Source organism: Rattus rattus, chromosome 9 (assembly GCF_011064425.1).
Source record: "Rattus rattus isolate New Zealand chromosome 9, Rrattus_CSIRO_v1, whole genome shotgun sequence".
Taxonomy (NCBI): domain Eukaryota; kingdom Metazoa; phylum Chordata; class Mammalia; order Rodentia; family Muridae; genus Rattus; species Rattus rattus.
Genome location: NC_046162.1, coordinates 85,262,098 through 85,285,093, shown reverse-complemented (window position 1 = coordinate 85,285,093; position 22,996 = coordinate 85,262,098). Strand labels below are relative to the sequence as shown.

Genomic DNA, 22,996 nt, shown 5'->3' with positions numbered 1-22,996 from the left:
ATCTTAGTCACAGTATCAATTTCCTAACTACTCTTGTTTGCGCCTTCCTGCTGTATATGTAATATTTTACTTGCACTTCATTGGTCTAAAATTGGATAAAAGGTTTTTAAAATGTGCTATATTTTATATTTATATGTTAATATTATTTAATGGACATAGCATACATATAATTGGTATGTAATACTTGTATTCCTCTGTGTGTGTGTGTGTGTGTGTGTGTGTGTGTGTGTGTGTGTGTGTGTGTGTGTGTGGTGGTCCTCCATCTGTGGCACCAAGTTGTTTCCTGAAAACTTTCAGAATCCAGGTATGACTGCTTTTAAATCCAGTACATGGGAGTCACAGGTGGTCTACATAGAGGGTAACATAGAACCCCTCTTTTCAAAACAAAACTGAGAATGACTGTCTTGACTCTGGCTTCACTTCTAGCTCTCTCCTGATTGTGTGTGGAGATGGCGTTGCTCACTCCTTGGCTTGAGCCTTCCCTGTGACAGCATCCTTATTAGCAGGTTTTGGAGTCCTTAGGTCTTACTCAGAGAATAAAGAATTATTAAGTAAGCTAATCAGAGTCTCAGCTTTTAATGTGCTGTTTCCATTTTCCTTTTTTAAAGTACTAGTTAATAAAGACCAACAAGCTTTTGTTCTTCAAGCTCTGTAGCAGAATACAATACTATAATGCTATCACAGTTTCCCTTGCATTTAAGGGATTAGATTTAGTAACACATGTTGAAGACTGTGCAGCTTTTTCCTATTTAAAAATAAGTGTTTCCATGCTTCTTACAATTCCTGGTAGATTTTAAATGTCTTTGCTATTTTGTATTTTTCTTAAACATTGCACATTCTTGGAAAATGTCACTTTCTCAGATACTTTGTTGCACTTTTCCTAATTTTGTTTCAATATGTTAAATATCATGAATGGAAATAATGATGGTCTTTGTAAAGGAACTGGTATTAATGTTTAGGATTTTGAAATCATAAAAGCCATATTTCACTTGGCATTATTTTGATGGTCATTGTGTTCCATTTTTTTTTTTTTTTTTTTTGGTTCTTTTTTTCGGAGCTGGGGACCGAACCCAGGGCCTTGCGCTTCCTAGGTAAGCGCTCTACCACTGAGCTAAATCCCCAGCCCCTGTGTTCCATTTTTTTAAAAGCTATTTTGAAAACATGTTCCAGGTTGTAACATGACTGTGACTCTCATGATACCTGACTGTCAAACAAGAGTCACAGTGTCCTTTTAATTCAAAAGTAGGCTCGAGATAAAATTTATGTATTTTATTGAATTTAGGAATTAAATTTAATATGCAATTAGTCATCATTCCTATTTCCCATCATGCTTTAAATGATTAATTTTTATCTCTTTGTCTATTAATTGTATGTGCACTTGTGTTGGGACACATGTGCCTTAGAACATACATAGTGGCCGAACACAACTTTTGGGAGTTGTTTGTCCCCCTTTGTCATTCATGTCCCGGCATTGACATGAGGTTACCTGGCTTGGTGGCTAATGCCTTTGCTTGCTGAGCTGTCTGTCTTGCGTGTCCTCTTTCTTAGGCTTAGTCCCTTCTACATCTGTCTACTGCTCCTTCTTTGGGCAGTATTTAAAATTTGAAGGTATAGTATTAGTTACCACGGATTACCTCATATATAGAAGAAAAATGCTGAGGTCCTCAACACAATAATATTGTTTGCAGTCTTAGTGATTCCTTGTTCTGTGAATTCTTAAAGCCTAGTTTATGACCTAGAGAATAGATTATCAAGCCTTCTGAGAAAAATTATTGCACAAGAATGCTCAAGTCTACAGTGTGCTTAGTTTGAACTCCTATGAATTTCCAGCTTTTGGTCTTTTCCCATTGTGGGTTCTTTGACTTATCCTCACCATAGTTTTTAATTCAAACTGGAAACTACCAGTATATTTTAGTGTGTACAACTTATCTAAATGTTATCTCATATATGTTTGATAAAATTATTGAACCAATTAACTTCATCAATTCATTGATAATATGTTGCTGGTATGACTTTCAAAAAGTAAAATGGCTTTGGATGACAATCGTTTGCTGTGTTGTGAGTTTGGTCTGTGTAGAGTTCCTGTGTCGTGTGCTCTAGAATGCAGGTTTAATTCCTGGCATCCATGATAAACAGTAACAAGCAAGGTGGAATCGCTTGGTGCTCAGTGATTCAGTTTCCTTTGGAAATTGTCTTTATTGTTACAGTAAATGTGCATAGGAAAAAAAGTCAGTATTTTTCAAAATAGCTTGAATGATGTAAGTCTGCTTAGGTACGTTTTAGAGTAAATTTTATTTCTTTTTTTTTTTTTTTCCTTTTTTTCGGAGCTGGGGACCGAACCCAGGGCCTTGCGCTTGCCAGGCAAGTGTTCTACCACTGAGCTAAATCCCCAACCCCGTAAATTTTATTTCTAAAATAGTGTTTATTAATATTATTTGATGAGTTATTAGGTATAAACTTATTTGTATACTCATCAAATACAGTCATCTGAACAAGCATATTCACCATGTCCCTGTGTTCTTGAAGTAGCTTAATAACACGGATTTGAATGTTGCTGGACATCACTGTAAGACCTCTGCCCCCACTGGAGATCGAAGCGCATCTAGAGATTATTTTGTTCAGAATAGGGAACACTGCGTGGTTACCTAGTGCTAATGCTGGCTTCCTATTAGTCAGTTCAGAGTTACTCTTATTACTTCTGTGAGAGGAGTCCATCTTGGCTTAGGTGTTCTTCATAGCTTGATAGGCTGCAGTCAGCATGTCCAAGATTCATCTGGTGGGGAATTTTTAACTTAGTTTATTTTCCCTAAACAATTCTGGAAGACGCTGTTGTCCTATGATCTACAGGCTACTTGTAGTGCCTAGACTAGGTATGTGCAGTGCCTTCATGGGGACTTTCCACACCCATCCTTTGGCCCCTCAAAATGAGTCTGGTGAGAGCCTTTTGGGGTGTGAGGACAAACTCCAGGATGCTGCAAATGTATTTTTCTCAGTGTAGTTTGTTTACTTAAAATACAGCCTTGTGCACACCTCCTTCTGTAGGCATTTTAAATCTGCCTATCAGGAGCTGCAGTGCCCTGTAGGTTTTCCATCTGGGCATGGGTGCTCTGAAGCAGTGAGAATTTTGAGTGATGTAATTCCACAGACGATCTAGCTGTTCCCACACTCTGACTCTTCCTCACGGGCATCACATCTTACTCAGCAGTACTTCCTTCCTACAGAGTTTCTTCACAGCGTATTGTGTTCTAGACACAGTTCTTAAGTGCACAAATGGACAATCACTGCCTTAACCATGCCCAGGTTGGAAACTTTGAAAGCAGTGTATTAAGATTTAAACATAAGCATTTAGAAGGCAGTCTGACATGCCAAAGCTTGTTTCTCCCCAGCACCTCTAGGGCTATGAACTTTTGACCAGGTTAACAGAACCAAGCAGGAATTCCCTCCCTGGGAACAGGCTTCAAATGTAATCAGAAAGTTGTTGGTTACCAGCAGTCATGCCACCATTGTGCTTGGTGGGTTAGTATTGAGAGATAGCCAGCAGGTTGGACATTTCCTGCTTGTTTGAGATTGAATTCTTTATGTCATGCAGCCAAAGTGTGTGGTATCATTGGTAATAGGGTCACTTGTTATCTATTTATGGTGGTAACTGAGAGCATTGGCAACAGCCTCTGGTTCCTTCCTGACCAATAATGCATAGGAAGGTTTCTATGACTGGTCATTAACAACTCATGTCTTCTGGGACCTACCTTGTGCTCTCATGTAGGGGTCCGCCTCTGGATCTCTCTTCTTACTCTTATCCCTCTGGCCCCATCCTTTAACCAGAATTTTACCCCTGTCCTTTTTTGTATCATATGTACATTAGCCCCTCTTGTTTATTTAGGTATGTATATAACTTTTAAAATGACAGGATCTTACAGTGTAGCTCTTGGCCCCATTCAAACTCATAGAGATCTGCCTGTCTGTCTAAGGGCTGGGAATAAAGACATACGTTACCGTGTCTTGTCCTGGGATTTAAGTTTGCATTGGATTGTGGGAGTAGGTTTCCATATGGCCTTCCGTAGATCCTTCTGACTTACAATTCCTCTCTCCTGTGGTTCCCTTTTGATTGTCATGCTGAAATCTAGTATATAATATACTAGGTTTTTCCTCATGTCTTGCAGTTCTGTTTCTGGTCCAGCTGTCCGTGTCTTCCCTAGTACTGAAGCACTTGCCATTATGTCCGCCCCTCGTCTCTGTTGCTTTCATTAGCTCTGTGGCTTATTTATTTTATATTACTGTCAGGCATGAACAGTGCCTGCTTTCCTTTGCTAAAATTGAATTCATGAGAAGCAACTTCCCTGCTAAACTGTAGTTGATTGGAGCTGTTGCAGAGCAGTTCCTCACACTGAAGGAAACACACCCAGACGAAGTCACTCCTCATTTCCGCCTCCCTCTGGTCAAGGCAGCCCCCACCTGCTCTTGTCTCAATGGATTTACCCCTTCAGGACACCTTAGACAAATGGATTTCTATACAATGAGACTATTCAAGTCTCTGCTTCTTTCGTTTAGCGTAATGTTCTTGAGGTTCATCCACATGGCAGAACGTGTCGGTACTTTTTCCTTTATTGTAGAGTAATCTTGTCTGTGCTTATCCCATAGTTTATCTGTGTTATGGCCATGAGTGTGCTCCCACTTTGGTTATTATGAATAATGCCATTGTGGGTATTAATGTACCAACATTTGCGTAGACATATGCTTTCACTTTTCCTGGGTGTATGCCTAGGAGTGGAGTTGTCAGACCTCAGATGATACTGTTTGAGGATCTGCCAACCTGTTTCTCACAGTCGATCCACCATTTTCGATTCCCACCCATGGAAGTTACTTTTGCACTGTTTCACACCTGCCGGAAGCTGCTTAGAGGCTCGTGTCAGCTGAGGGATTTCAGCCTCTGGCAGGGAGGGCATGGTTAAGTGCTGCATCTGTGGTGGCGGGACAGTCAGTAGTGGGAGCATGTGAGTCTTCACCTCCGACCACCAGCAAGCTCAGACCCAAGGCCAGAATGAGGAATAAATACTTTTCAAAGGCACACCTGCTAATGACTCTAGTCCCCACAGCTTTCAAAATAGTACCACAGGGTTGAGGTGATGGCTCAGTAGATAAAGTGCTTGTTGTGTAAATGTGAAGACCCATGTAGAAGCATGGTGAAGTACCAGGGTGAGAATTAGAGGCAAGCTTATTCTTGGTGCTCACTGGCATGTAGGCTAGCCAAATCGGTGAGCCGTGAGTTCACTGAGAGACTGTCCTGCAGACATAATGGGGGAGAGCGATTGAGGTAGACATCCAACAGTGACCTTTGGTTTCCACATGCAGGTATGCACACATGTGCACACGCATAAGTAGTAGGTGTACACAAGCATATACATTAGGTACGCTCAACAGAATCATATGGAGGCCATTTCAAAATCATTGACACCACCAACACGTGTGTACCAGATTTCCGGTGGCTTTTACTGAGAGTTTTTTTCCTTCTTTATTTTTACTTTTAAGATTATGCCCCATCTAGTTAGATTACGTTGTGCTCATTTTATTGTTTTGAGACAAGATCTCTGACTAGTTGATTAAAAACATTCTTTTTATTCATTCATTTTTCATTATTTACTTACTTTTTGCTGTTTTTAAGGCAGGATCTCACTGAAGCCCAGTTGGATCTGGACCTCACTCTATTGCCCAGGCTAACCCTTAATTCCAGGTCATCCTCCTGACTTAGCCTCCCAAGTACTGAAAATACAGAAATTTCCACCATGCTGGGTTGCTGGGCTAGTTAGGAAGCCTCGCAAAGATCGTCCATGAAAACACATGCAGTGACACAGTGAATGCTGACAGACAGTGTCTTAGCATGACAACTTGATACACAACACTTCATATAACATTACCTTTTCTTTTTTTGGTTCATTCCCAATACCTCAGTTCAGTAATTATCATAAATATAAAACATATTACAACTTAAAAGTCCCATGGTTTTTATCAATTCAAACACTAGTCTTTTAAAATCCAAAATATCTTTTAAAAATCCACGATCTTGGACTGGAGAGATGGCTCAGTGGTTAAGCTCACTGCTCTTCCAGAGGTCCTGAGTTCAAATCCCAGCAACCACATGGTGGCTCACAACCATCTGTAATAGGATCTTGGTGCCCTCTTCTGGTGTGTCTGAAGATAGCTACAGTGTACTTATACATAATAATAAATAAATCTTAAAAAAATTCACAATCTCTTAACTGTGGGCTCTTTTAAATTAAAAAATAAGCTAAATACGTCCTTACTTCAGGAGGGAAGAACTAGGGCACAGTCACAATCTGAATAAGGGAAAACCAAACTCTAGTAGTGTAAATCACTCAAGTGTCTCATTTCTCTGGAATTTACTTACAATCTTCTGGACTCTTCCAAAGGGCTTGGGTCAGTTCTTTGGCCCCGCCGTCTGCAGCATACACATCCTGTCTTTCTGGGTCAGACAGGCACCACTGTTCTGTAGCTGCTGTACTTTGTGGTCACCCCATGGTACTGGCATCTCCAAAATGCTGTGATTTCTTGCTGATGCCACACTGCACTTTAAGCAGTTGCCACCTCTGGGCTCTCCTCAGGATTCCCACCCTCCCAGGTGGCGCTGAGCCTCAGCTGCTCCTCTCTATGTGTGCTAACTCAAGAGGACAACTTCCCAGCAGATTTCACCTCGAGGATGCTGTTCTCTTCTTGGTCACCATCCCAACTGATTTCTTAGCTCCATCTGAACAGCATCAGTTGTCCCTGTAAAGCAGCGGTTCTCGACCTTTGTAACGCTGTGACCCTTTAACACAGTTCTGTATGTCGTGGTGACCTCCAACCGTAAAATTATTCCACTGCTGCTTCATAACTGTAATTTTGCTACTCTTATCTGGTATGTGACTCCTAAAGGTGTCGGGACCCACATGTTGCTGCAGAAAGCGAAGGTTTTACTTCAGTGATTCCAGTCTGTCAGTCACAGCTGTGTTGTCAACTCAAGCTGACCAGAAACCACATTCTGCACACAAATGGCCTGATAGAGTCTTTGCTTCCCTCTGGAACTTTACAGTGGCTTAGTCCCAGGTCTCCATTTACACATTGCCTCTTCAAGCTCTTCCAGTTTTATTTTCTCAGCGGGGGCGTTCTCAGTTCAGTGGTTTTGAACATTTGCTGTATTCCCTATTGAACAGCCCGAGCCTCAACACAGCAGGGGTTTCTATTGTTGAGACAAAGACCAAAGGGAAGTTGAGAGGAAAGGTTTACCTCCGAAGTCAGGGCAGAACCCTGAAGTAGGAGCTGCTGCAGAGGCCATAGAGGAGGAGTGCTTCTTTCTAGCTTCCTCAGTCTGCTTTCTTATAGAACCCAGGACCACCACCCCAGGGATGACCCCACTCGCAGTAGGCTGGGTCCTTCCACATCAATCACTCATTAGAAAATACTCTGCAGGCTTGCCTACAGCCTGATCTCATGGGGCCATTTTCTCAGTTGTGGTTTCCACCTCTCAGCTGACTCTAGCTGTGTCAAGTTCACATAAGAGTCAACACACAGAAGTTATACTGGGAACGCTTAATTAACAAGGAGGACATGAAAGAAAGGCTGTGGGGAACAGAGCTGGTAGGTTTTCGCAGTCAGTTCTGAATTTGAGAACTTAGGCCTGGCTTTATTGTTTGTGATTATTCAGAGTTGCTAAGTACAGTTACTTTTGCTTGACTAGGCTAATTTCAGCTATACATTCATTTAGATGATAATGTTGCTGGCTTCTTATTGATGGCTGTCTTCTGTATTCATTATATTTTCAATAGTGTGTCATCGAGGGGTTTCTTGTTTTCCTGTGATTTGCAATTACTCTTAAAGAAAGCTTTTTCATTAGAAAGGAAAAAAGCCTTGGTCTTTAACTAGACATACTCAATGTTTCTCACTGAAATAGCAAGAAATTCCATTCCTTTGGCTATTATAATACACAAAAATTAGGCCTTTCCCTATAATATATTAATAACTTCCATTATGGATACAATTTCCATTATATACAACTGCTAACTGATTGTTTGCTTTGTGACTTACTATAAAACACCTCATTTATATAAGGAGTAATTCAATTGAGCCAAATTACATTTATCACTGTATTTATAACAAAAATACAGATATTTCTTGTTCATTTTGATACATGTGTGTTAAAACACAGCGTCTCTGGCATGAGTCAGAGGATTTTATGCATTCATTTGCTAATTTAGTTGTATCTCTTCTGTTTTTCCTATAGACTTAGCCCTTCATTTGAAATGAGCTAGTTATATCCTTGGGTTTCTTTAAAAGTCAGCTTAATGTTGATGTGAGGTCATAGTTCTGTTCTAGTGGCCAAAACACCGGGCCAATCTGTCTGCGCTTTGTAGAACCCGGCCCACGGTCTCCCGCTCCTACAGCATGGCTTCTGCGGTGCGTGCAGTGCAAAGGAGAACTTGTACTGCAGCGTAGCAAGTCATGAGAGACATTGACCCAGAGTGCAGTGAGAACCTTCTCTTCAGCGCTCTGTAAATAGAATCAAGACTGCCATTGCTGGCTTCCACACAGATGGGCAAGGTTTTTCAAAAGATATCACTGAACAAGAGAGAGTGTGGGGCAAGCACATGTAACATCATTGACAGGGAGATTTCGGCTGCCTCGTGAATTAATAAAGTGCTCTCACCTGAGAGGATTACTACTTCTTACTAATGGTGAGGTGGTTCCCCAGTGTGTACATTGTTTACAGTGTTGTCCTGTTAGTTCAGTTAGCACTGAAGCTTAGCTTTGAGGCATTTTCCACCTATCTGGGAATTTTAGAAAAGAATCGTTTGAATGGGGCTAGTGAAGTGGTTAGAATTCCAGTATCCAACACTTCCACTGCCTTGAGCACTTCACTGGGAATGGTACACTGCCCCCCCCCCCCATCTAGTTTCATTGGCTGCTAACTTGGCCCCTTAGCAATAGAGGTTCAGATTAACCTTGGGTGTAATACTTTAGTTTTGTTAATTTTAGAAACTAAAGTTCAGGATTTGAGAAGATTTCTCTCTCCTCAGTTGCTCTGTGTACTTGCAAGGTAATATTACTGTCATGGGGAACAGCATTTCCCCAACATCTCATGGGGAACAGCATTTCCCCAACACCTCATGGGGAACAGCATTTCCCCAACATCTCATGGGGAACAGCATTTCCCCAACACCTCATGGGGAACAGCATTTCCCCAACACCACATGGGGAACAGCATTTCCCCAACACCTCATGGGGAACAGCATTTCCCCAACACCACATGGGGAACAGCATTTCCCCAACACCTCATGGGGAACAGCATTTCCCCAACACCACATGGGGAACAGCATTTCCCCAACACCTCATGGGGAACAGCATTTCCCCAACACCAGGTGCTGTCCAGCCCACTTAGTGCTCTGCACCACACTGCTGCCTGCAGTCTCTGAGCTCTTGTGCATTTTAAATGGAGAGGAAGCCAGTTATTAGTGGATCTTACTAAGTATGATTTTTGTGCTTTAAAATGATAATTGTTTTACAATTTTAAGTGTGTGTGTGTGTGTGTGTGTGTGTGTGTGTGTGTGTGTGTGTGTGTGGTATCCTAGGTCACTTGGGGTATAGGGTGTAGATGTAGGTTAGAGACACCTGGGATGGAGCTCAGGTTGCTGGGCTTGTGGCAAGAACACATCAACCCCAGCAGGTGTCTTTAAGGTGCAGGACACCTTCTGTGCTTTCTTTTCACGCTTTGAGCTTTATACTCACAAACCAGGTTTTCTGTAAATCAGGCAGCATTCTTTCCTGGAAACTGAGTTTTCATCATACTCTGCAGTATTTTACATTCATATACATTATATACCAATTTTATTTGTTTATTTTGAGATCATTTTAATTCTTTAATCAAATTTAGGAAACATTTCTTACCATGAACTTGCTACTAATCTATTTATAAAACCATAATGTTCTACTTCACTGTATTAATTCTCCAATCATTCCTGACCTGGAACTCATAGGGAACCTGCCTGCCTCTGCCTCTGGAGTGCTGGGAATAAAAGCTTGGGTCACCCTCCTGGGCCAAATGCCACATTTTAACAAATGAGTTGCCTGGCTGTATTATTTTTATTTTGTGTGATAACCACTGAATGTATTTCTTGGTATCATGTGCTAAGAAAATGTTTATTGTGCTGTCTTTTCTCTTTAACTTAATGTAATGTGTGTTTTTTAGCACGACGCCACCATACTGCTGTGTGGATCTGTACTCACTTCGTACGGGGGAGATGGTCAAGTCCATTCAGTTTAAAACGCCCATTTATGATCTTCATTGTAATAAGCGGTAAGTTTTTTCATATGTTTATTTTCAAATTGTAATGTGCCTCCTTGACATGTAGAAGGCATGTGATTTCGTCATTGAAAAAAATTCAAATTTCTTTCCAGTGAAACAGTTAAGATTTCACATTGAGTACTTTCCAGCCTCCTGACCTAGCCTTGAGTTGTGATTCAGTGTAGAGAGATATGAGTGGAATTTATATGAACAACAAAATGGAGGATTGTAGGCTGTGTTCCTAAGAGTACCGGAAATCAAGTATTGGAATGGGGCGTGTCTCTTCATTTTCAGTGCTGAGGTCAAACTTGGTCGTTGCATATACAGATACTCATCCTTGAAACTTCAGCCTGAGCCCTTAAGTATTAGTTTGAGAATAATACTTAGTTCGAGGATTGGGCTGCCCTCTCTAATTTTATATTATTTTGTTACAAAGTCTTGCCAGGTTACCCAGGCTGGCCTTGATCTTGTTATCCTCTTGGCTTAGTGTCCTCAGTGTTGGGATTTTAGGCATGTACCACCATAGTTTGCCTCTTGATTTAATATATTTTTATTCCTTAACATTTCACAACACTCATTGTGGTTAATTTTTTTCTTTGAAATTGTGAGGAAATATTCAAATGTAGATTAAGCTATGTGAAGTCTAGTAATAGTAACATTTTTATTCAAGCTGTTAGAGGAGAATCTTAAGGATTCAGTCTGTGCAGCACTTTGCTTCACATGAGAGAAGGCTGAACTTGTCGGATGAGAAAATATCTTGATCAGAGTCTGAGGTACAAGGTGTAAATCCTCTGTCACTAAGAGCAAACACATAAGGTTGGGAAGTGGCTTTGTGAGAAAAAGCTCCTGGAATTCAAACCCTGAGCATTCAGGGAGGACCCACAGGTACCTGTCACCCTGACACTCCTAAGGCAAGGTAGGAGGCAGGGCCATCAGCATCTGGGGAGGCTCATGGGCTAACGAGTCTGGGTCCAAGATGCCTCTAAGGAGGCGGAGCATGAGGAAGGACATCTGAGGCTGTCTTTTGAGCTCTACACACACGTTCTGATATGTTCATGCTAACCCACATTCACACAATGGATGTGAATAAATGAATCTTACATATGCAAAAAAGCCCAAAACATCAGGCATAAGAAATTTTTATTTTGTGTGTGGGAGGCCCTGAATCAGTTTTCTGCACTGAAAACAAAAGGGAGGATGTCTGCAGACCTGATATTCGTGAGTACACTCGAACTCAAGGGCAGACTCTGCACACTGTAGACTCAGAAGTAACACTTAGTGAACTGTAACAGAACACTGTGTTCACCCTGCTTCACAGAACTGTGTGTGGAATGGTTTGCAGCCAGGAACTTTCCATGCTCTGACTCTTTTCCATTTAAATTGTTTGCTGAGCTTAAGTTAGGGAGGAAGTCAATATAAATTGCTATTTAAAATTGCCAAGAGCTTCATGAAAAGCTTCTGATTATGCCAAAATGCTCACGATCGCCTGTGTCTGGACCTGGCTTCTTTAGAAAGTACATAGATCTGTAAAAGCTGTGTACAAAGTCACCACCGCGACATTACACAACAATTCAGGAGCAAAGGCAGTAACTGCACAGGACAAAGCTGAGATCAGCAACGAGGGTTCAAGAGACCTTTTAGGAGGTGATTGGCAGGTATATAGCTGACAGGCTTGATGGCTGTCAGGAATGGTGATGATCAGCATAGGGTAGATTTGAGCAAACCTCAGTTTACTCAGATAAGGTCAGGGTGTAGGTTATGGCATAAGGTAATCCTCAGACTGGGGATGTGTGCAGAGATGGGCCTGTGTATGCAAACTTCTTTTGTTAGTGCAGTGTGAAAGGTGGGCAAAAGTGTACAGAGGGTAGATGAGCACAGCCCTGTGATTCAGGGTAGCAGCACTGACGCAAAGGACCCTGCTGCTTTCCCAAGCACTCCGCACCCAAAGCCGCTGTCTGTTCAGGGCCGCTTCCCCCAAGGACTCTCGGCCTTTTGAGGACTGACTAGGCATCTCATGTATACGCTTCTGGGACTATACCCAAGGAGGTTTATTCAGGGAGTTCTAAGAATGACCTGCCGTTGTCATATCCTCCTCACCTCAGTCCAGTGCTATAACGGCATGGGAGGTAAGTGCAAACACTGTTTCTGTGAAGTCATTTCAGTAATTATATAATTTAAATGCAGCAACTATTGTGACATTCTTGATGCTCTTATACATTTTCCTTTCTGCCATCAGAATTGAAATCCTCCACCCTGAGCGTCAGGCTGCTCACATACTCAGGTGACTAGAACAGAGCGAGAGTGCCAGCAAGCAGTTCACAGAGCAGGCCCTCCTGTTTGCTGCCTTACTGGGGGGTTAAGGCGAGGGCATGAGAAAGGTGATTTAAGGACAGGAGGATGGGAGGATCCCGTGCTGGGGTGTGGCAAAGTCAGATGTATTAGGTCAGTCTTTACATCCAACTCACTGAGCCTATCTTCCAAAGTCATTGGCCAAATGTTTGTTCCGCTCACCTCTTCTTTCCTCTTGAATACAGAACTTGATTACTTCTCACTATACCTCTTCCGTCCTGTCCTACTGTCTATACTGTTTTAATGTCTGCATTCCTCCAGGCACACCCACTTTTATTATTGTGTCAAAATTTATCCTGAGTCCTTTCTGTTCTAAATTCTCCTGTGGCTTTCTGCCTGTAGTTGACAGTAACGTGTGTCACACCCTTTTTGCTCCCTGCTCACAAGTTTTTTCCTTGCCATCTGGTGTCCTGTTTTTTGTAGATGTAAAACTTTTCTGAGTTGTATACATACTGGGGTTTTAATTTTGGTGCTTTTTGTGATTTCAGTGTCACTGGTTAGTTATACTTGATGAAAATTAACTGTGTATCAGTACAGTGATTCTAATGTCTGTCAGGATGGAGTGGGGTGCATTGGTGCAGTGAGTGACCTCTTATGTCTGCCTGGGTGAGAAAGGCAAGTAGAGTAATTTAGCAGCCAGATCTAGGATCTGATCCCAGGCTAGCTAATATTAAAAATTCTTTTTGGTACAAAATTTGGTAACAATTTATTTAGCGTTTTATTCATGAATATTACATTTTGCTGGTTTGGGTTTCGATGTGATCTCTGTCCTTGTTGACCTTTGTCCACTAGGCCGTCTGTAGTAATTGTGTTTGGTCCATGTGGTAACTGGAGTGTCCGATGGGTTCGGAGTGAGCTCACCCTTCCTTTCTGTCGTGACTCCTGCCAGTTCTATTGTTAAGTGTAGATTCCTTTTATTGGGATTGGTGGAACTCATGACACAAGTTGATGTTTGTATTTTTTTTTTTCTTTTCTTTTTTCTTTTTTTCGGAGCTGGGGACTGAACTCAGGGCCTTGCGCTTGCTAGGCAAGTGCTCTACCACTGAGCTAAATCCCCAACCTCTGATGTTTGTATTTTTTTAGGCGGGGGCTTTCTAGACAGTACAGGCTATATTCATACTCCCCTGCCACCCTCAGGCCTGTCTCCCTCTCCCTCATTGTGTGCTTGTATATATGCATGTCTGTGTGTGTTTTCGTGTGCCTGAACATGTGTACTCAACGGAGTAGAGGACTAAAACTAAAGTCATCCCCAACAGTTTGCACATTATAATAGAGGCAGGGTTAACCTGGGAAGCTCGGTTCTGGCTATCCGTTCTGGCTAGTTTCAGCAGCCACCTCCCTCTGGGGTCTCTTGTCTCCTCCCCATGGAGCTAGAGTCACAGAGAGGCTTCAATATTCTTGTCAGTTGTAGGGATTCCAATGCAGCCCCTATGTTTATGCAGCAGGGGCTTTAAGTTCTGAGCTTAAAGCCCCACCCCTTCCTTCTTCCCTTTTTTGATTTCAGTGCCCATTTGCTTCTTTTGAGTTTTTGTTATTGGTCTCGTGTGGTTATGTTTTCTTATTACGTGGCTGCTTCATGCACTGTCTGTGTGACTAGCGCCAAGTACCGCAGTGACGTGCGTGCTCTTAGTGCTTGCCTTACCTGTCTTCTGTGTCCTTAGTCTTACACTTTACAGTGTTAAGTGCCTTTTAAATAGGGCACATGAAATTATTTGTGTTTTTATACATTGATTTACATATGATTTAACTTGATTATTTTGTAGTTTCATGGTCTCTTGATTTTATAATTTTTATTAAAAAAATATGAAAGACCATGATGTGGCTTAGTGGGAGTTTTTCTGCTAGATTCGGGAAGGTTTCGAGTTGCATCCAGCACAGAAAGAATTTTTAAAAGAGAATTTAAGAGGAGAGAGAACACCCAAGCCCCTGCAAAACCCTCACACATAGAGAATTCAGAGCTCTCTCTTTGGTTCTGGTAATCCTGTGTGTGTATGTCTGTCTGACTTTGCGTTCATATCATTGCTGATTTTCTTCAGATAATATATATATGCTCTCAGTCTATTGATCAGCCTGCTGGGTTGCTTGGGTTGCTGAGATCACAGGCATGCTTCACCATACCTGGCTGGGGAAGGTTCTGCTGACTTAACGGGTTCTGGGTTTTTTTTGTCGTTTGCTTTTTGTTTTTTATGTGCATGCTTCATTATTTTAGCTTTTCTTAAATGATGGATATTGTGCATAAGGGAACAACACAAACCTTGGTACAACCTCTGTAAGGTGCTGGGAGTGGGAGGAATTGAGGAAGGATGTGAGAGGGTTTGGGACATTCTTTATAGATAGGACACAAATGAAGTTTTGTATTGTGTACTTTATGGCGATAGTGTCTCTGTCTCTTATGTGCACAAATGTGTATAGAGCATTCCACAGACATGTACTTAGTCACAGTAAAACAGCTAGCAAAGCACAGAGGAGTTCTCAACAGATAGAACTGGGTAATATTAGCATAATAGGAGTAATAGTATTTAGAATTCTTCTGCATCAGCAAATGAAGTTTTCTACATTTTGCAAGACTTGTTTGCTGTGTTTTGCACAATAAATCGTATTATTTTCTTGATCATTTGTATTTAGCATTTGTAAATTAGATTTACATGTTAAATTTAAAAAAGGTTTATTTGGATTCTCTAGTAATAAGGATGATTTTTTTTGAAATAATCATTGAGTTTGGGATTTTGTATTTCTACAAGAAATAGTTAACTCTACTTGAATATTTGTGCTGTGTTTTAGCAATTTTACCTTAGAACATTAAAATATGATCTGAATTATATGTTCACTATTTTATAAATTATTCCCCTGATTATTTATAAACTTTCTTTTCTGAAATTACTGTTTTTGCTGATTGTTACTAAATTCTGATATATTTACTCATTGAAAAATGTTTACTTATGCTCAATGGCAAATATCTCAGATTTTGTTTGCTGTGCTGAGAAACTCTATGATCTTTTAGAGAAATAGATTACATAAAGCCATTGACTTTAAATTTCATTGAACACTACTTTTGATAAGTACCCAACTGGTAAATACTACTCATTCTCAATGCCGCCTGTTTAATTTGAGAATATGAAAATGAAACTGTTCCCAGGCCACTTCTCAGTTGTAGCATATCTGTCACTCTCCTTGTTTATATGAAAATGATCATTGTCTGTATTTTTAGATTTTTGGAGTCTGATATTTCTACTCTGTATTAAAATGTTTTATTTTAAAAGTATAATTTATTATTTATGATTCAGTTAATAGAATTTCACATTTACTCACGTTTTCATTCTGTTTTTTTCCTCCCTAATTTTAGGATCCTCGTCGTAGTCCTGCAGGAGAAAATCGCTGCCTTCGACAGCTGTACTTTCACAAAAAAATTTTTTGTCACAAGTATGTACCGAATCATTTTTCTTCCTGTCTTGTGCGTTCGTGTTTCCATTGCTGACTTGATGTTGTCGGCCATGGGTTTTGGCCTCAGTCTCCTGTGATTCTTGTGGGCACCATTACTCAGAAGCTTCTGATCTCTGGAAGGAATTTACAGAACCAAAGTGCTTTCCTGGTCTTTTTGTAAAGTGCCTCTCACTGTTTGCTGTCCTGTCTTTATGAAGCTGCTGCCACACTTAAAAAAGCGATACGGCTGTGCTGTGTGATGGTTATTACATGTGCAGCTTTTACTTCTCTCTGTCTTGCTCCCTGACTTTCATTGCTGCCAGGAGCTCATTAATTAGCACAGAATCCAGCTCCAGGCTGTTTTCAAACACAAATTCAGTGCTAGGTTTTAAAGAGAGGCAGAAGATTGAAGTGGGCAGGGGGAGGTGGGAGCTATTTTGATTACTGTTGCAGAGGACAGAGACAATCTAGACATGTCAACGGGGTCCAGTGCCCTGGTGAGTCTGTGGCAGAGGAGTTTTTAATTTTGTTTTTCCTACAGCCAACTAAATTAATAGTTTCCCCCCCTCTTTGTTCTCTTTGTTTTCCCAAAGAGCCTGATATGTATATCTTACAGAAATAGCTTAATGGGTCTCCTTTTTTTAAAATTTGGACATTTTCTTTTCTTTTATTGAATATTTTCTTTATTTATATTTCAAATGTTATCCTCTTTCCCATTTTCCCCTCTGGAAATCCCTATCCTACCCCCGACCCCCTGCTTCTAGGAAGGTGCTCGCCACCCACTCACCCACCCACTCCCTCCTGCCTCCCCACCCTGGCATTTCCCTACACTGGGGCATGGAACCTTCATAGGACCAAGGGCCTCTCCACCCATTGATGCCCTATAAGGCTATCCTCTGCTACATATGTGGCTGGAGCTATGGGTCTGTCCATGTGTATTCTTTGGAGGATGGTTCAGACCCTAGGAGCTCTGGTTAGTTGGTATGGTTGTTCCTATGGGGTTACAAACCCCTTCAGCTCCTTCAGTCCTTTAACTTCTCCTTTGGGGACCCCATTCTCAGTTCAATGGTTGGCTGTGAACATCCGCCTCTGTATTTGTCAGGTTCTGGCAGAGCCTCTCAGGAGACAGGCTTGTCTTGAAACCAGATATCTCTAGCTGGATCCACCTTAACTTACTGAGTTATAAGTTACTTTGTAAGTGGATATATAGCTATAAAAATCAGTAATTGATTTAACATACACTTTAAAGTATACCTTCACCATGGACAAATAATTAAGTCAGGTAGGCTCAGGATATGTTTCATTGAGAGTACTTAGTTAGCAAATGCCTGCAGCCCTTGGCATGACCTCTAGCAGCACATACAAAAGTAAATTAATTACAGATTTATATTATTCTTATTGTTTGAGTTACAGGACACAGAGGCTTGTAATTACTTTGTAACATTGAAATTAAATGTTAATTAATTGAAATTAAATTTTAAAAATATCCCAATTTTTATTATTTATTATTAGCATTGGTTACTTAATATTTTGCATGTAACGAAGAAGCTAGACTTGGTGATTTGTATTCTATATTTCAATGAAATTTCTTTGTATTAATGTTAGTATGATATTTATTTATTTATTTATTAATTATCTTGTCCCCTCCTGTCCCTTCCCCTCCACTCTCCTCCTTTCCTTTCTCTCCTGCCTTGCTCTGTCTCTTCTCTTTAACAGCATCTTTCTCAATTTGTACCCACAATGATAGTAAAGTTGCCATCCTTCTGCCTCAGCCCCTGAGTGTTAGGGTAGTAGGCATTCTCTGTTTCTCTGTCTCCCTCTATCCCTGTCTTAGTGTTTTTTTTTTTTAACTGTATATTTCTAAATGTTCAACGTTGAGGGTTTTTTTTTGACCCCTGCATAGTATGTGAATTGTTCAGAGATCAGTAAGTATCTGGAATGTTTCTGGTCCTTTGTAAGTGGCATACAACTGACTATTAAGCCATCATTGTTGTGTGTTCTGTCACCAGGGGATTCTCACACACTCTTAGAGAGAATAAGTGCAGTGACTCTCATGTACTGGGGATGCCCTACAGCCTCTGTTAGTAGAGATTGCAGTCATCCTGACAACTACTAGAGAGATGAGGCAGGAGTATTTCAAAGTTCAAGTCCTGTCTGTGTAACTTAGTGAGAAACTTTTAAAATAAAAACTAAAAAGAAACTGGGGTTGTGTATATTAGGGGGCTTGTGTAGCTTGTGTGAGGCACTGGGCTCAGTACCCAGTACTGATAAAGAAATAAAAAATCTCAAGCAAACCAACCCAACCCAACCCAACCCAACCCAACCCAACCCAAGCAACAAACAAACAAAAACCAAGCCATCAAGTGTGTAGAAAGCAACAACAAAACCCCTTGATTTCTTGCTTCTTACAGTAAATAATGCCAGCTGCAGTCTCTCTGCAGTGTGAGCTTCATTAGTAAACGAATCCCTGTCCTCATCTTCCACTGCACTGGGAGATTCCTTCTCAGTCCTGCTTATTAACCGGTAAACTCAGGGATTGAGTTTATTTTATGCGAGTGATTTGTAGTCACAAAGATTGATGACACTAAGCAAGAATTAGGATCCTGCAGTATAGCCTCATTCAACAGACTCAAGTCATGATTTCTAGCATGGCGGTGGCTTCCACCTGAAATGCTGCCATTTTGGAAGCCGAAACAAGATAATCACTGTGAACGTGAAGCGTGGGCTACATAAGTGTGTTCCAGACAACTGTGGCTATTGAGACTCCATCTCAAACAAAGCAAACATTAATATCCCCTCACCACTAATACAAGACATTTCAAACCACATTCAGTGTGGTTACATTCTTAATCAGTTGGCAAACAGTGCCACTCGTAACATCGAGTCTTGCTTTTCTGCAGTTTATGTACTATTCCAAACTTTCAGGTAATTGCTTAACTGTATTTAAGTTGATACAGATCTCTGTGCTTGAATCTTGACTGATACAGAGGTTGGCAGGGGAGCTGGGAGGGGCACACTGCTTTCGAGGCAGCACATTTGTCTGTAGCATGTTTCTTCTCTTTATTTATTAGACTCACTGTGGTTGTTGTTAATGAGTTTCCTTTAGCCCAGGATGGCCTCATCCTTATCCACAGGACTCCATGTTTGGAGTGCTGGGATTATAGGTCTGTCTTGTCTGCTTTCGCAGTGCTGTAGAATGAGGCTATAGTTTGGCATGAGGCAGGGAAGTTATTACCAACTCGGCTGCATCTCCAGCCTGGTACTCTGCTCTGAAAGAAGTAGGATTGTACCCTGTGCAAAGTCACAAGATCTCTACTTAATGAGGTTGTCATTTTGACCGTGAAGACATTAGCTTTCGAAGGAGAATGGGAAGCTTTTGCACTGTGCATTCTTAGCTGAAGCCTTAGTTATGCGTGAATACAATGCGAGTATTGTAAAATGAGCAAGTCTTCTGTGCCCATCAGAGCGGGCATCATGGGGATTTGTGCCAAAGAGTGGATGGACCAGGTAAAGGGAGCTGATAGAGAACTGGTAACAGAGCGCATCCAACAGGACGAGAAAGGAGACACCTTTTTGTTCGGATGTACAGAAAAGTTGGTCTGAAGCAGCTGTCCAATGTGGAAATCTAAAACCCAGGTATGATTAGGAAAACAAAAGACAAAGACTGATAGATGTCATTAGTAGTCATTTCAAGGAGCCTTTGAAGTTGAAAGGCAGATACAGAGTCTCCAGAGAGACCAGAGTGTCTGATAAACAGTCTCCTTGCATCTGCCTGTGTTTTCAGTTTGAGAAGGAAAGTTATTTTGTGCAGTCCTAATGTTATTAGTGTTAGAATGTCTGTTCTTTGTTTATGTTAATGATGAGCAACACATGGAACACATGGAAATGAGTTTAAAGTAGCTTTAAAATGCAAAGTTATAATACTGGGTATGAGAAGCTTTCTTGCTTTTTATATTTTTCCTTTGGGAAGGCAGTGCCTTGGTATTTATCCAGGCTGGCTTTGGAACTGCCATGCTCATGTTTGTAATGTGCGTCAGAAAGGATTGGTTAGTCCTATCTTCTAGGCCAGCTTATATGTTAGGGTTAACATGTTATATGTTATGTTAACATCAGGGCTACTCTGATGATTCCTGTCCTGTGCAAACAACTCTGCGTGTGTGTGTGTGTGTGTGTGTGTGTGTGTGTGTGTGTGTGTTGAACTAAACTGTCATCTGTTTACTGCCCACAAGCTTTTGGATGCCATAGTGCTCAAAATCATATGTTTCGTATACACACAAACACAAGTTTCATATAAACACAAGTTTCTTTAAGCCCATAGAACCTTAAAAGGCCATTAATCAGAGGCATGATGTTTCAGTAAACCCCCAAATTGTTATTTAAAGTATATGTCCATATTTCTGGGTTGTGCTCAGACTTTCTTACTCTGATCTAGCATTTGATCTTACAGCTGTTGTCTGACAGAGCTTAGAGATACCCTTGACCCTGATTGCAGCCCTCGTTGTCCCTCCACCTCCTGACCCTCTCCCTTTCTGCGGCCTACTGCCCTCCGAGCCTTGTTTTGTACTCCTTAGCCTAGATTATGTAGGCCAGGTTGACTTTGAAGTCCTTATACTCCTGCCTCTGTCTCCCACAAGTGGATTCTAGACACCCATCACCACACCTTGTAGCCCGTTCTTATTTCGTGTGTAATAATCTTAACCTTCATGGGCATTGGACGTGTAGCTGTTTTCTGCGTCTTTCTGGATTGATGGGTGACGTTCATGTGAACCTGAGCACAGCTTAGCTTTTATTTGTACGTGTTTTCAGTTTTCTTGGCTATGAACATTTGGTTGCAAGTTTTTTAAGTTATATACCTTTTCCTGATGGTCAGTTATTCTGGTTACTTTTCATGTCTTTGATAATGTATGTCTTCATTTTTAAATTGAAAATATCTCAATATTGAGTGGTTTTCTTGTTTTCTAAAATATGTCACTCATCACAGATAATGTCCCTCCATTTTGCCCCTTGTCCTTTCACTTCCTGTTTGTGTAGGTTTGTGTCACATGTGTACCTCCTGCATGCAAATGCCAGAGCAGGGATTGGATCTCCAGAACTTACACATGGTTGTAAGCCATGTGGGTATTGAACTCAGGTCCTCTGCCAGAGCAGCAAATGTTCTTAAACACTGAGACATCTCATCTCTCCAGCTCCTGTTTGTCTTATTGATGGTGTCCTTTAAAATTTTTTTCAGCCAAAGCTGTGTATTGTCAAATAAATGAAACTGTTATTCTAAACCTGAGGACATGCAGGGCCCCTCATTTTGATTTTTGTTTGTTTGTTTTGTTTTTAGAGTCAGAGTCTCTGTGCAGCTTTACCTGTGCTGGATTTCTCTGTAGACCATGCTGGTCTCAAACTCAGGTCCTTCTGCCGCTGGCTCCTCCAGGGCCAGGACTAAAGGCGTGCCCCGCACACCTGGCTTCATGTTGTACTTTGAAGGGCCATCGTTTCTGAACAAATTAACAAGTCTTTTAGATTCCTTTATTTTCCTGTTTTTATGTTTGCAAGTCTTTAGCCTGATGCACTTAAGGGTCAGAAGAAAGTTTCAGATCCTCTGTAACTAGGGTTACAGAAGGTTGAGGAATACCATGTGGATATGTGGAATTGAGCCTGGATCCCTTGCAAGAACCACAAATGCTCTTAACTGCCAGGCCAGTCTTCTAGCTCTGAAATAGTTTCGTGTGTGGTGTCTAGGATCCTTTGCATACAGGTAGTATCTTTGACCATTGATTTGCTTAGATACCTTTGTTATAGATTAGCGGACTGAGATGGGCATAATGGAGTAGTGTTGCCTTTAGCCTCTGTCTTGGAGGAAGAGGCAGGCAGATCCTTAGAGTTTGAGGCCTTTCTGATCTTCTCAGGCCTAGGTCTGAGAGAAGTCTTGTTTTCCTAACTATGTTCAAGTTATCTCTCTGTTTGGAACAGCTTTCTGGCCCAATTTCTGGTAAAATTGCACCTTTCTTGTGCCTTTAAGGTTCTTTACTCAAACAAGAAATTAGGCTGGGCTCACAGCAGCCCCCCTTCCTCAGTGCCCCTAGTGTTTCCATTAACTGTGTGGCCGCTACAGTTTTCTGCTGTGGGAGAGGAGTTGATGTGGGGCTCTTGGGTTCTATCTATTTTGTTTTTAATTTGAAAGCCCTAGATCTGCTAATGCCCATTTGCCTCTGTATACTTGTTAAAATCGCACCACAAACATCTTTGAATTCTTTGTAATATCCCAGAGTTTTCTATCTCCACTCCTGACACTGTTTGCCTGTTTGTAGAGTTCAGCTGGAGGCCACAGTTAATCGTTAGAGCAGTTATTCTTATACGTCGGGATAATGCTCTGTGGCTGAAACTAACTGTAAAAACAGTTTGCTTTTCCTCCGCTTCTCTGACACCCGGGAGCCAGTAAGTAAGAGTCTTCCTTAGGACCAAGCAAAGAAGATTGGTAATAGCATCTGATATCAGTGCGATTGGTTAGGGGAGTTGATGTAGAGTCAGACTGTTTAGATTTAACTATCTAGCTTGCTTGCTTGCTTTCTCTCTCTCTCTCTCTCTCTCTCTCTCTCTCTCTCTCTCTCTCTTTCTTTCTTTCTTTCTTTCTTTCTTACAGCAGTCTTTCCTGGGCTCAGCTCTGTCTTTAGTCTTAGCATGGCCTGTGTGTCCTGATTTTCCTTCCTAAACCTCTCTTTATGGCTTTTAAAGCTAATCCTGAAGAATAATTACCTCTAGTGTGATTTTAGCATTTAGGTGTCTCATTATAATAGAAATAATGCCAATTTCAAATCTATAAGTACTTCATACTACATTGTAGATAATTTGTGTTTGTGTGTATTGTCTTTATACAGTCTTCAGAGTTCTCATGTTTTACATGTGCCA

General features: G+C 41.1%; 1 protein-coding gene across 9 annotated transcripts in view; it reads left to right on the top strand.

Annotated features, from left to right (window-relative positions):
• The window catches only part of Bcas3 (BCAS3 microtubule associated cell migration factor), a 451,135-nt gene that overhangs the window by 84,344 nt on the left and 343,795 nt on the right, over positions 1-22,996 (top strand). For all 9 annotated transcript variants that reach the window (XM_032912992.1, XM_032912993.1, XM_032912987.1 and 6 more), the window contains exons 8-9: positions 10,235-10,342; positions 16,023-16,099. In XM_032912992.1, coding sequence (XP_032768883.1) covers positions 10,235-10,342; positions 16,023-16,099 — 185 coding nt within the window. The remainder of the gene's footprint in view (positions 1-10,234; positions 10,343-16,022; positions 16,100-22,996) is intronic.